At 38.7% G+C, this 12,348-nt stretch overlaps 1 protein-coding gene across 2 annotated transcripts in view; it reads right to left on the reverse strand.

Annotated features, from left to right (window-relative positions):
* The window catches only part of LOC134532703 (lamin Dm0-like), a 33,461-nt gene extending 24,373 nt beyond the window's left edge, over nucleotides 1-9,088 (reverse strand). Inside the window, exon 1 of one of the 2 annotated variants that reach the window (XR_010075171.1) lies at nucleotides 8,345-8,945. Coding sequence is in view for 1 of the 2 variants with exons in the window: in XM_063369459.1 (XP_063225529.1) it covers nucleotides 8,345-8,775 (431 nt within the window). In the remaining variant the exon portion in view is untranslated. Of the gene's footprint in view, nucleotides 1-8,344 lie in introns of both variants that reach the window. The other variant, XM_063369459.1, reaches the window with a different exon arrangement.
* Nucleotides 9,089-12,348: the final 3,260 nt, after the last annotated feature.

The following is a 12,348-nucleotide window of genomic DNA, read 5'->3' on the forward strand; positions in this document are numbered from 1 at the left end:
GACTATTTGCTGATAAGCTAGCCAGCGTGGGGAAGGTGACTATATGAAAACATGGCCAAACATCTGGTACACAGTTGTACTTTATTTAAACGTGTTTTAAATATTTAAGCAGCAGGGGTAATTTTACACGCCTTTTCTTCCATCCATCCAGCCAACACAAATCGCGTGCGGCAAGCACCTTTATCTAGCGACCACGCCCAAAACCTTCCGTGCGTATAAGAGGGGCAGTGCTCGCTAACGCATTGTGCTAATGGGGCAAGGGTCGTGGGTTCAATCCCAGCAACCCGAAAAGACTCAAATCCACGAGAACTGAATAGCTGGCTCGTGGTCCCCTATTATCTTGGCGGGCCTTAGCTCTCTATGCATAACCGTGCGACGTGTAAGCAAGCACAAATCCATGCCGTCGAAAAATTTCGTAAATAAGTCAAAGCAAATATTTTGGAACTGGATTTTAAATGTTTGTGGAATGTCGTTGGTAACCTGTAATAAAATGTCACGGAGCAAATAAAATCGCACGTGGTGAGATAAAAACACATGTCTAGCCACGGCAATGTTACACTCGTGTGCGTTGGTGTCACGCTTATCGCTCCAGAGACTCAGAAGCTTCGAATTGCCCTCATGAAAGTATTTAAATTCAGTGCTCAACAGGCAACGTGAAGCCGGATGCTGATGACGTACGATCAACGACGACAACGACGAATCGCGGCAACGTATCATTAGCGATAAAGGACATCCGGCCCATACACGTCTACGTTCATTCTTCTGCTGACCGTACAATGTATTTTCTTCAGTCCGAAAAGGCCTAACAAGTATATAGTCAGCTCATTAATACTAAATTTGGAAAGCAAGGTCATAAATATTGAATATTTAGGCGGCGGTACCCTCCAGACTTTATCTGGGATGTGAAGAACGTGGGTATGGACTAGGTGCTCACAAACTGAGTTATGTCTATGAGATCGGCGTCTGACAGTACCAGCAAACCCTAGCGATCTCAGCGATCAAGATCCCAATATTTGCATAGCTATGTATACACACTTCCCCACCAATAAAGACAATAAGTAACGTCATGGTAAGGTAAATATTATTGCCGTGGATCTTTAATCAGTACTGGTTAATCGATTTGATGCGATTATTTTATGACTGTACTGACGCTAAAGCGACTGCGGTTAAGTTTTATACAGAATATTCCATTCGCCACGTGGTTGGAATACGCTAGGCGTTCTTGTTTGCTGTACGTGAGTTAGCTTTACCTCATAAATATTCGTAGATTACGCCATCAACGAAGAGGCTTTCAAAATACGCCTTCGATGTGTACACTAAGGAAAACGAGCTGGAAAACTTCCACTTTTTAAATTATTTCATTACTACACATTTTTTGACGTGATAAAAATATTTAAAATAAAACTAATATCTTACAAGCAGGTCTGCAAATTGCAAGAGTAGTAGTAATGAATTGAAGTAGAACTCTGATTTGTTACAGGTGGCGGTGGTGTTTTCTGAAGTTACGAATACAAACGAAATTATTAGTATCGAATACCGTAGCTAATCTTTACGTAAAACTATGTTTAAAACAAATGGTAAGGTCTTGAGTTCAAATACCATGAAACGAACAGATTTTCGTTAAATTATTTCTGTAACCTCCACTGTCTGACAGGGTTATGTCTATAAAACTAAATGGAGTGAAGGAGTGAAATTTTCGCTCTAGCATTATGACTTTCTGGATTCGCCAAACAAATTTAGAACGTTTGCTAAGAAATATACGTCTGATATGTCTAGAAACCATTGTGAAAAAAAAGTCAAAAATAAAATGAAAGGATAGACCAAAATGTTATATTCCTAAATTTGGCCAAAAAGGACAGTAAAAAACTAGTTGCGGGGGAAAAAAACACTTATCTAAGCTGGCTAGAGCTTAACCACTCAGCGCGAACAACGTAAGACATACAGGTGAGGATAAACATTTCGTCGGGCGTCTCAAGGCTTAGAAAGCGCGACTTGACTTTTAGGTTTGCGTTCCCAGCCACGTTTTTAACTGAATTCAAGTCGGTCAAGGATACCGGGTCACTCCTCGCCGTAAGCTCCCAACCCCGTGCGCGAAAAGTAGGTCAACGGTTGTGCCGTGCTGCTCGTATCCGCACGAAAATCCATCCGCCGACCAACTGCTGCCTAGCACGCGATCAAGATCCGCTCAAACTGCGAATTAAATTTTCAAAAATTTACAATTAAGAAATGAACTCAGTTCCCTGAAAAGCAAATCAAAGTAAACAACATATAAATACAGATGTGCTGAGTTTATATCTCCTACGGTTGTACACAAAAGGGCTAAAGAACCCCATCCATACACGCTAAGGTTTATCTGTCAGTTTTCCATGTGACGTCATGTTTGAACGGTTTACTTAAGTAACTGCTCAGTTCTGTCTTGCGAAACCTCCGGCATTTGGCCTAAGCACAAGGAACTTAGTTCCATCCTGTCCACTGACAGTTCGCTCAGATGATCGGTCAGTCCCGTCAGTTTCCCGCGACACTAAAAAGAACTGACACGACTGGACGAAAAAAACTAGAGTTGTGGCTACAAATTCTCACTTCAGTTAATAGTTCAGTTTATTCTTCCGATATGCATTCAGATAAAATGAACGTGTATATGGCCCGTACGTCAGTAAGCGCTCCAATTTTGTAACTGGCTCTGAACTACTTCAATCCGTTCTGAATTATAACGAAACCAATCGTGAACAAACTCGTATTCGTGAAATATTTGCTTAAGGGCCACTCTTGCAAGAAAATGTAATTTTAGGAACAGGTGAGATTAAAGTGGGTTAGAACAAAAACTCAAGTGTTAAAATCGTATGAGTCTAATTTGCGCGAGAAATATTAAATTGCATCCAACATCTCTGTATTTTAAATGCAAACCTTAACCCTGGCAAAAATTTTAATTGTCTATGATGTAATTAAGATGAAAGTATTGTAACTGACTAAAAAGAAATGTAAACTACTCTAAAAACCAGTTCGACTTCTAATCGGAGGGAAACAGACTTTACTGAATTTAAAAATGTACGCATGATCGGCCGGTGTGACGTCGAAATTACATTTGCACAGGTCATTGATAAATTTACGGCACGCGACGTCTACTGTTACGGCAATGGCCGCGAGCCTACCCACAGGCATAACGCCTCGTTTTAACCGCGAGGGACGCTGACATCATCGCTTCAAGGCGAGCAGCGGTGCCCCGCGGAGTGTCGGCGAAGATGACGTCACCAACGTGGCGGACGGCGTGACGCAACAGGGGTGACGCCAGGCGATATTCCGAGCGGGAACTGTGAACTGAACGCACCCGCGGCCAACGGTCCGCGCTTCCCCTCTTCCCCCTCCTTTTCGAACACACTACACGGCGGGCACGCTGACGATTCGCCGGCCGGCCGGCGCGAACACGACGATCGATCTTAGCACGATCTATTTAAAGAAGTGACATCACTCCGGTGAGCGGAAGAGTTGCACCCAATCCTGTCGGGCACGCGCAAGAAATACTGCTTTCCCTGAAGTAATCACTGTTTTAATTAGTCACGTCATTTAAATGATTCAAATTCAAATCATTCAAAATTTCATTCCATCGTTCAACTCTCGTGTGCAAGGCCGGGTTTATGAACTACGTAAATGGCGCAAAAAAAATCACGGTCGTTCTTATAGCACGACTCGCCAAACCTAAAACTAAAATTCTAACACGGAATAGTATACAGGAGTGCCCGATCCGCGGACAATTTTCTCTTCGTTCTGCGCACATAAGTCACAAGTAGTACTAAAAAAAAACATATTTGTGATTAATTTTTTTTAGTAGAGCACCTACTCTATGAAAATAACATAATTTTAACATATGACTTCTAATACAAAATACTTTCAGTGACAACACAAATTGTTAGGTGCACAAAAGCACACTCTTCTATGATGAAATTGTAAAATGGTAGTAGAAAACAAACCTTTCTTCCCTAGGCTTATTTTCATAAATTATATTTATCATGCAAACATGAAATTGTCAATAACTTTACTATTGAACCCCTTGAAGTCATAGTATCAGGAATGATTTCAAACCAAAGTTTAAGATAATTAGAAAATTGACAATTATTATATTATATTTTACTGGTTACCTACTAGGGGAATATTTTTTTTTTGTCCTTTAACCTGTTATTTTCCATCCCTTGCAGTAATGGTTGGTTGTATAAAAAATTATTTTCAATCGTTTGGTTGGATTTGCCCATTAACGAACTCGACCAAGAACTATATTTTATGTATCAGTTTGGAAGTGATTGGTGCAAATTTACGGAGTTATCGTGTCCACAAAAATGTGATTGTAGGTGTGTAAACTTTTGAGTTGACTATGGTTTTGAGCTTTGGGGGCCATGAAACAAAAAAAAACTATATAAAACGTCTTAACCTGCCGACTCATTTACCTAAACCTTAAATAGATCTATCTAGGTATTGGAACTTCCTCTCTGATAAACTCTTCTTATCCACTGTATAAATGATAAGTATTTCTATTTATTTTTCCACATTGATAACTTATCATAATTTCATCTGTAGATACTTCCTCATAACAACAATTACTGATAAATTATATCAGACTGTTAAATTCACCTAGGCACGAAAATGACTTGTCATAGCTCACTACTGAACTGCACCACTTGCAAAACAAGTTATTTTGTTAAGTACCTAAACATCTTTTCTATGTCTGAAAAACAGAACTATCAATCAATACTACAAATTAATTCTTATTCTTCTTTCTTATTGAATACATTCATATATTGAACCATTAAATTGTTTTGACATTACATAAGAATTTATTACATAAGTATTCCACATGTATTCAAAAACAAAACTTATTTAATATATAAAGTTTTCTTTTAACTCTCAGAACTATGCATAAGTATTGAATTAAGCCTGTGACCAAAAAGTTTGATTAAACAAAATGATTAAGTATGATTATAAGTGAAATTTTTTAACCACAGAATTTTTATCCTTGCAGGTTGGGCAAGTATAAGTAGAAACTTCTGGACAGATAGGTGCCTCACATGTTGCGCACACTTTTGTATTGTCCTTTTTTTTTACGAGAACCAATGAACATGCTGCAAAAAAATTAAATTAATTGAATCTGCAGTGTCACCATTACTGACTGGTCGTGCAATAAGAAAAAGTTCTCACACACTACGCACACCATTAAACAGAGAACTGTCTCTAGGTCAACAATACATTATCTGTCAAAACCAATTTGGGTGATGGCCAATGAAAGGTGAAAACTCAGCTAGATAAGGGGACATGGCTGCTCAAACTCATCTTCAAATATAACCTACCATATTTTTTTTGTGAAAGATGCTTATAATGCAACCAATGATGGGTTAACACACAGAAAATTTATGTCACTGTATTTACATTACAGGAAATATTTACAATAACTTTACACCAACCCTAACTCAAAAATACCATTGTTTCGCATGTGGCTGCAGTAGTAGTATTCAACGTTTACATGGCAGCTGCAGGATTACCGCACAGGCTAACGTAAAGTTACATATGAAGTTCTTGGAAATATCTGCATGCACTTCAACAGAATCATTACAAATAAAACAAGGAAATGAATAAATCCATTTTTGAACATTTTTTTTTTTAAATGATGCCCTTACAATTGAAAATTATCTAAAAAAATTATGCAATTTATTACCAGATTTATTGTATTGGTACATTCTGCGCAAGAATTTTAAGTGTTATTTTGGTTAATTATCTACGAGAGGGATCAATCTGAAAAGAAAAAGAAAGTCAAAAATGTGTTTTATTTTGCTTGCTGTCATTTTTTCTTATCATTATAACTGAAACACACATAATTGAAATATTACATGTTAAATTGCAAGGGCCACTACTTCTACGTAATTTTTTTTTTTACAAAATTCAAAATTATGAAATTTTGAACACTTCAGGCGTTCCTATATTTAAGTAATCTGTAAACAGCATTTCCATATTATACTGGTTTCTGAGGAATTACTGTTTACAGGTTGCAGTAGGTACATTGTGCAGTGACGTAGCCATTGCCAAGTTGTGCTTCAATAATGTAGCCAAGACTGTTTCCTCATGAAGAAGAGGAAGGTAATGAGGGAAGTGTATCGCTGAAAGGAGCAGGAAATAAAGGAAGCTGGGGGTGATCCTGAAAAATAAATTTGGGACTTGCAAAACAGATTCACCAGGTGGTGAGTATAGAAAGAAGGGTGCTGTGGTTGCTTGGCAGGACCCCACAACATTATTATTTCTTCCCATATTCTTTAAATCAAATTTCTATTGTGAAACTCCTTCATCAAAGATAGATTAGGCCTATATAAAATTGGACTCTCTTGTAAAAAAACATACAATCACTCTGTATCCAGCTCCATAACGGAAAAAAATATATATAAATATACAAGTGAATGATTACTTAAAGTAATAATGAGAAAACAGTATTTAATGGCACAATCTGTCCGTGTACACATACAGTGCGCAGAGCTTCAGGAAAAACTACGCGATTTTAAAATTACTCGAGATACGCGAGTGAAGTCTTACGAAAAGCATTTAAGAATTCACTGAGAACTGAAAAGTACTTTTGATTTTGGATTAAGTTTTTAAACTGTATTTATAGAAGAGTTAAAATAGTTAAAATAGCTAAAAAGCGTATTGTCAGAGTAATTTTTAGGTGTTAAACAACCATATAGATTCTTGAAAGCACTAATGGACCTTGCATTACACCTGTGTCGTCACTTCTCCGCCATATACTGTTATGGTCACCGTGACTACATACTGTACGCCAGTTCAGAGCCTTGCACGTAGAGGATATACTGCGCTAGAAATACAAGCAACAATCATGCTTATCATCCTGCATCACTAACACAGACACCCTGACCAGACGGCACCTTAACTAGTCAGCTACAAACACTTTACTATAGACTATAAATAAGGGTATGCACACTACAGCATGCCAATTGTTAACAAATATCTATATTAGCACATGTGCAGAACACTGTAGCCATCAGACAGTCGCTCACGATAAATATGGAGTAGTCATTTAATGTTGCCACCTCGTGCCTAATCATGGCAGTTTTGCGTCGTCCTGCCACGTCTGATTGTGTGCATGGCTTGCTGTCAATACACAGAAGCCAACTACTATCAGACAAATTGTTACGTCATTTCGTGCGTTCTGTGTGTGCCCTGCCTTACAGGGGAGGATGAAAATGTTTGTAAGGCTATTTAAGATGAAAAAGAGAGTGGGGGAGCTGACGACAGCTGGAAACTAGTGTGCACAGAAGGTGGAGATCACGCGAGTGAACGCTCCAGAGGAAATGGAAGCAAACGTATAAAGTGAGGCACACCTTCCTAAGGAACACAGGGAAGGAGTTGAATGGACTGGAGAAATAAATGCTAGGTGGGAGATGCACGGGACCTGAGGACACTGCAAATGGAGGGCAAAGGGAAGTGAGAAAAGGTTCTGGACTCCTTACCACCTGGTAAAAGCCCAATTGTGACTATAACAAATAAAACCTAATGTAACCAACTATTCACTTGTTTGTACGGTATTATAAATGCAGCTAACCTAACTAATTAAACAATGAATTACTGGTTAACTCCAAAATAATATTGTAATGCAGTTTTACAGAATTGAGAAATATACATCATGAAAATGCATGTTTATTAGAATACAGCTACAGTGTGTTCTCAAGCAAAAGTTAAAAAATGTAACATTAAAGGTTTGATTTGCTTGTTGTTTTACATTGATGTCAGTTGGGTGGGTTTTTTTCTTTAAGGCCACATTTTGAATTTTTCCAGACATGATTATTTTAGTTTTTTTTTTGTTGCTATTTCTCCGCAAAAGACTATTATACAACAAACACAAAGTCTTTAGAAATCTAGGTGAACACAAATACTATTAACGGAAGCTATATTAAAAATAATTACATTCTTAACATTATACAAGACCCAGGAAATTAATTTTGACACCCATTAGATTCACAAAAATCATGTTATAAAATTACTTATAATCACGGAAAATGAAGTCTTTAATGTAACAGAATTCTTTTATAAACCTTTTCAATGATACCACAAATTTCATACCTAATCGACCTACTCGAATTTTTTTTAATTTAGTAGTATTGAAAAACCCACATTTAAGTTAACATTAAAAGGAAACACAGTATTAAATACCATTTTCGGAAAACCACATTCAAAAAGCAGCTCATGTAAAGAATAACAATAAAATTAAAATAAATAATTTTAGAAAAATTCTAAATACTTTACTGATATTTACCAATAGTTTTCTAAAAAGATACATAAAAAAACAATTTCTACTTACCTTTGTTGCAGTTCATTCTTATCTTCCAATAGGCGTTTGACATCAATCTCAAGTTTCGCCTTTTCTTTGGACAGCTCGTCCACCAATTTTTTGCATTCGTCGATTTCAGTTTGATACATAGCTCGAACATTGCTAACTTCTCTAGTTTGAGTCTCTTCAAATGTTCTAATTCTATGTTCAAGATTGGTGTTCTCATTTTGAAGATTCCTTACGATGTCAATATAAGTAGCCAATCTATTGTTTAGGTTAGTTAGTTCCGATTTTTCCTCCAATCGGCTTAACTTATGAGGCGTCAGAGGGCTTGTCGGCCTACTGGGACGAGAAGCACTGCCATACCCGCTTGTATTTGTACTAGATGCCTGCTGCGGTGAAGACGTCGTTGCCGACGAAGTAATAATAGTCTTTTTCGTTACTTTCGACGAAGACGACATCTTCGACAGTCCTTAATCACCAGTTCAAGTCACAATCGCCAGTAAACACTCAATTCAATAAAACACCTTTCACCTAAAACTTTACCTAAAACCTAACACACAATCACACCACGCTAACGCCCTCCCTACGAGGACAAGCATCCGGCAACCACAACGGAACAAGCGTGAGATACGCGGTTTTTTTTGTTCAATGACGTCACGTATCCCACCTTTTTAATAAACAAAAATTGTTAATATATATAAATTGGATTTTTATGGCACTTTAAAAGCAAAAAATGTTTCCTCACAATTATTTTTGCCTATCATCATTTAAAATATTATAATCACAACGTAAACAATAAAAATTAATCAAATGCGTTCAGAAAGTAAAACTTTAAAAAGGGAAATATATACCTGAAAGAACTCAACTTAAATTTAAAAAATTAATATCAATTCTACACTTTATTTTACACTTATAATTTAAAATGCTTATTTTAGCACAGCAAATTTAACTCAATTGAATTTCAAATATTTGTAACCTAAAAATATTAAATCGCTCATTTTCAGTATTTCTAATAATTATAAAGATGTAATGATATTATTACATTATTATTATTACAATTAAAAAATATAACAAAAATAAATAAATGATGTTTTAAAATTTCACACTGTATATACATAATAGAAACTCGGGAGAAATAAAATGTTAATATTAGTATTAAAATATAATTTTTAATTATATTCATATATTCTGTACTTTATTATAACATTACTTACATAATACAAAGCAACTATATGTTACCACTTATTTACATAACAACAGCCCTACCGCGGAAGATCGTACAGATTTTTTAGATTTCGATCAGGGGTCCAAAGAGTAAAATATACTGTGTGAATTATTATTTATTTACCTATTTAAATCATAAAGATGTGCCAACACCATTTATGTTAGAATTTTTCTCCTTTCCTATCTAAGCTGAACATTATGCTATAAACTAACATTAATTCCCATTATAGGTATTTGATCACAAAACCAAACTAAATTATTGGTCATCCACTGGATAATACTTAACATTACTTGAACTAATTTTTATTTGTATAAATTCCTACTGCCACTTCTTAGACATTAAAGAAAGAATCAGGCACAAAACATAATTCTCAGGAATTCATGTCCGAAAAAAAAAGGATAAATGTGGGAGGGTTCCACCCTATTATGGAAGGAAAATTCGAAAACTAAAGAGGAAGGGTAGAATGTTATATGCATTGGGGAAAAAGGAGGGAAGAAGACAGTAACAGAGGAGCTGAAAGAAATAGGAAAGCAATTGAATAGAGAGATAAAGAAAGCGAAGGAGGCCTACCTCGGGAACCTGATGGTACAGGGGACCAAAGGCAACTGGCAAAAGCTATACGGGTTTGTTAGGAACACGAAGGGCACAGGGATAGGGGTACCGATTCTGAGGAATCAGGAAGGGGAAATTGCAGCGGGATCCAAGGAAAATGCGAAAATGTTGGCCACGCAGTACATGTCAGTGTTCGAGAAGGGAAAACAGTGGGAAAGGAAACATGCTGAGCAAAGTACAGGGCGACACGAGAAACGGCTGGAGATCAGGAAGGATAAAATCGCGAAAGTAGTGACAAGGTTAGACAGCAGGAAAGCCATAGGCAAGGATGGCATAGGAAATGGGATGATAAAGCTGGGGGGCAAGCCATGGTGAAGTACCTGGAGGTGCTATGTATTCAGTAGATCGCTGCAGGAGGGCAAATTGCCGCAAGAATGGAAGGAGGTGGTGGTGGTACCTATACACAAGAAGGGGGGTAGCAAAGAGGACCCAGCCAGCTATAGAAGACCAGTTAGCATCACGTCGGCAGTAGGTAAGGTAATGGAGAGGTTAGTGCACAGGCATGTAGTAGGGGAGCTGGACGGAAGGCAGTGGATTAACAGAAGACAGCATGGATTTCGGAGGGGATATTCATGTGAAACTCAGCTGGCAGGCCTATTGGAGGAGCTGGTGGAGGGGGTAGATAAAGGTCTGCAGATTGATGCCTGCTTCATCGGCTTTGAAAAAGCATTTGATAAAGTTCCTTATGAGAAAATTATGAAAAAAGTGGAGGGAGCTATAAGTGACACGAGGGTAGTGGGTTGGATAGGTGACTTCTTAAGCAACAGGACACAGAGGGTACGTGTGGAGGAGGAGATGTCGGAGAAAGGAAGGGTTACGTCAGGGGTTCCGCAGGGCAGTGTGCTCGGCCCACTGCTCTTAACCATAATGATGAATGATATAGGAGAGGACAGAGGAGATACAAGGGCATATTAGGCTTTTTGCAGACGACTGTGTTGTATACATGGATGCTGAGAGGAATGGGCTACAGGATGATCTGAAAAGGTTGGAAGAGTGGGTGGAAAATAATAGCATGAGAATAAATGTGGGTAAGACAAAAGTGGTCAGGTTTACCGGGAAGAGGAATATTGACAGGAAGGAATATCGCTGGAGGGGAGACGTGATAAGTGAGGACACCAGTTATAAATATCTAGGGGTGGTGCTGCAGGGTAACCTGGTGTGGGGGGAAGTGGTGGACAAGGTGGTCAAGAAGAGCAGACAGGCTCTGGGCATGCTGGGACGAGTGCTCAGGGTTGGAAGCAGCACCTTACGTGATAAGGCCTACAAAACTATGGTCCGCCCCATGCTGGAGTATGCCGCAGCAGTGTGGGACCCATACACAGCAGTGCTTGAGAGGGAGCTGGAGGGAGTGCAGAGGAGAGCAGCTAGATGGGTGAAGGGCAAGTGGAGGAGAATGGACAGTGAAGGGAAGGGGGAGTGCAGTACCACAGAGATGATGATAGGATTGAGATGGGAGAGCTTAAAGGACAGAAGACAGAAGGAGAGGCTAGTCAAGATGTACCAGGTGCTGAGTGGAGTGGGAGGATGGGTAGAGCTGGGGGGACGAGTCAAAATGGGAATGCCTAGAAGTAGGACGGAAATTACTAGGAAGGTCTTCAAAGAGAGGAGGAGAACAGAAAGGGGAAAAAATGTGATGGTCATGAGGACGGTAAGGGAATGGAATAGGCTGGAGGAGGAGTGTGTGTCGGCTGGGAGTGTGGACCAGTTCAGGAGAGTGCGGGGAAAGTAGGGAGATGCTTGCCACCGGACATTTCTGTACCCATTTGCAGCTATATATATAATAATAATAGTATAAGCTGTTTTGTTTCCCAACTACAAGCAACCAACTGCAACTAATAAAAAATATTTCATCGGTACTCACCCATCTCGCATAGGCCATTATCACCCATTACTGTTCCTCCTGGGCTGTACCACCACCACCACCACCACAAATATTATATCAAGTAGTGTGAGAAAATATATTTAATTATATTTCTATTTACTATTTTCATTGTATCATTTCGATGTTCTCACCACACCCCCGCTTGTCACCCACTATCGCTCGCCAACACACCCGTTTTACAGCATCTCGCAGGTTGGCCTCCCTTCAAGTCCCACCTGAAAATGACTTGTGGCCCTCCGAAGTGTCGTCAACACAGAGCTCCTCCCCCCCTCCCACCATCTTAACAATCGAAATTGCAAGGCCAATTACGAC

Source organism: Bacillus rossius, chromosome 6 (genome assembly GCF_032445375.1).
Source record: "Bacillus rossius redtenbacheri isolate Brsri chromosome 6, Brsri_v3, whole genome shotgun sequence".
Taxonomy (NCBI): domain Eukaryota; kingdom Metazoa; phylum Arthropoda; class Insecta; order Phasmatodea; family Bacillidae; genus Bacillus; species Bacillus rossius.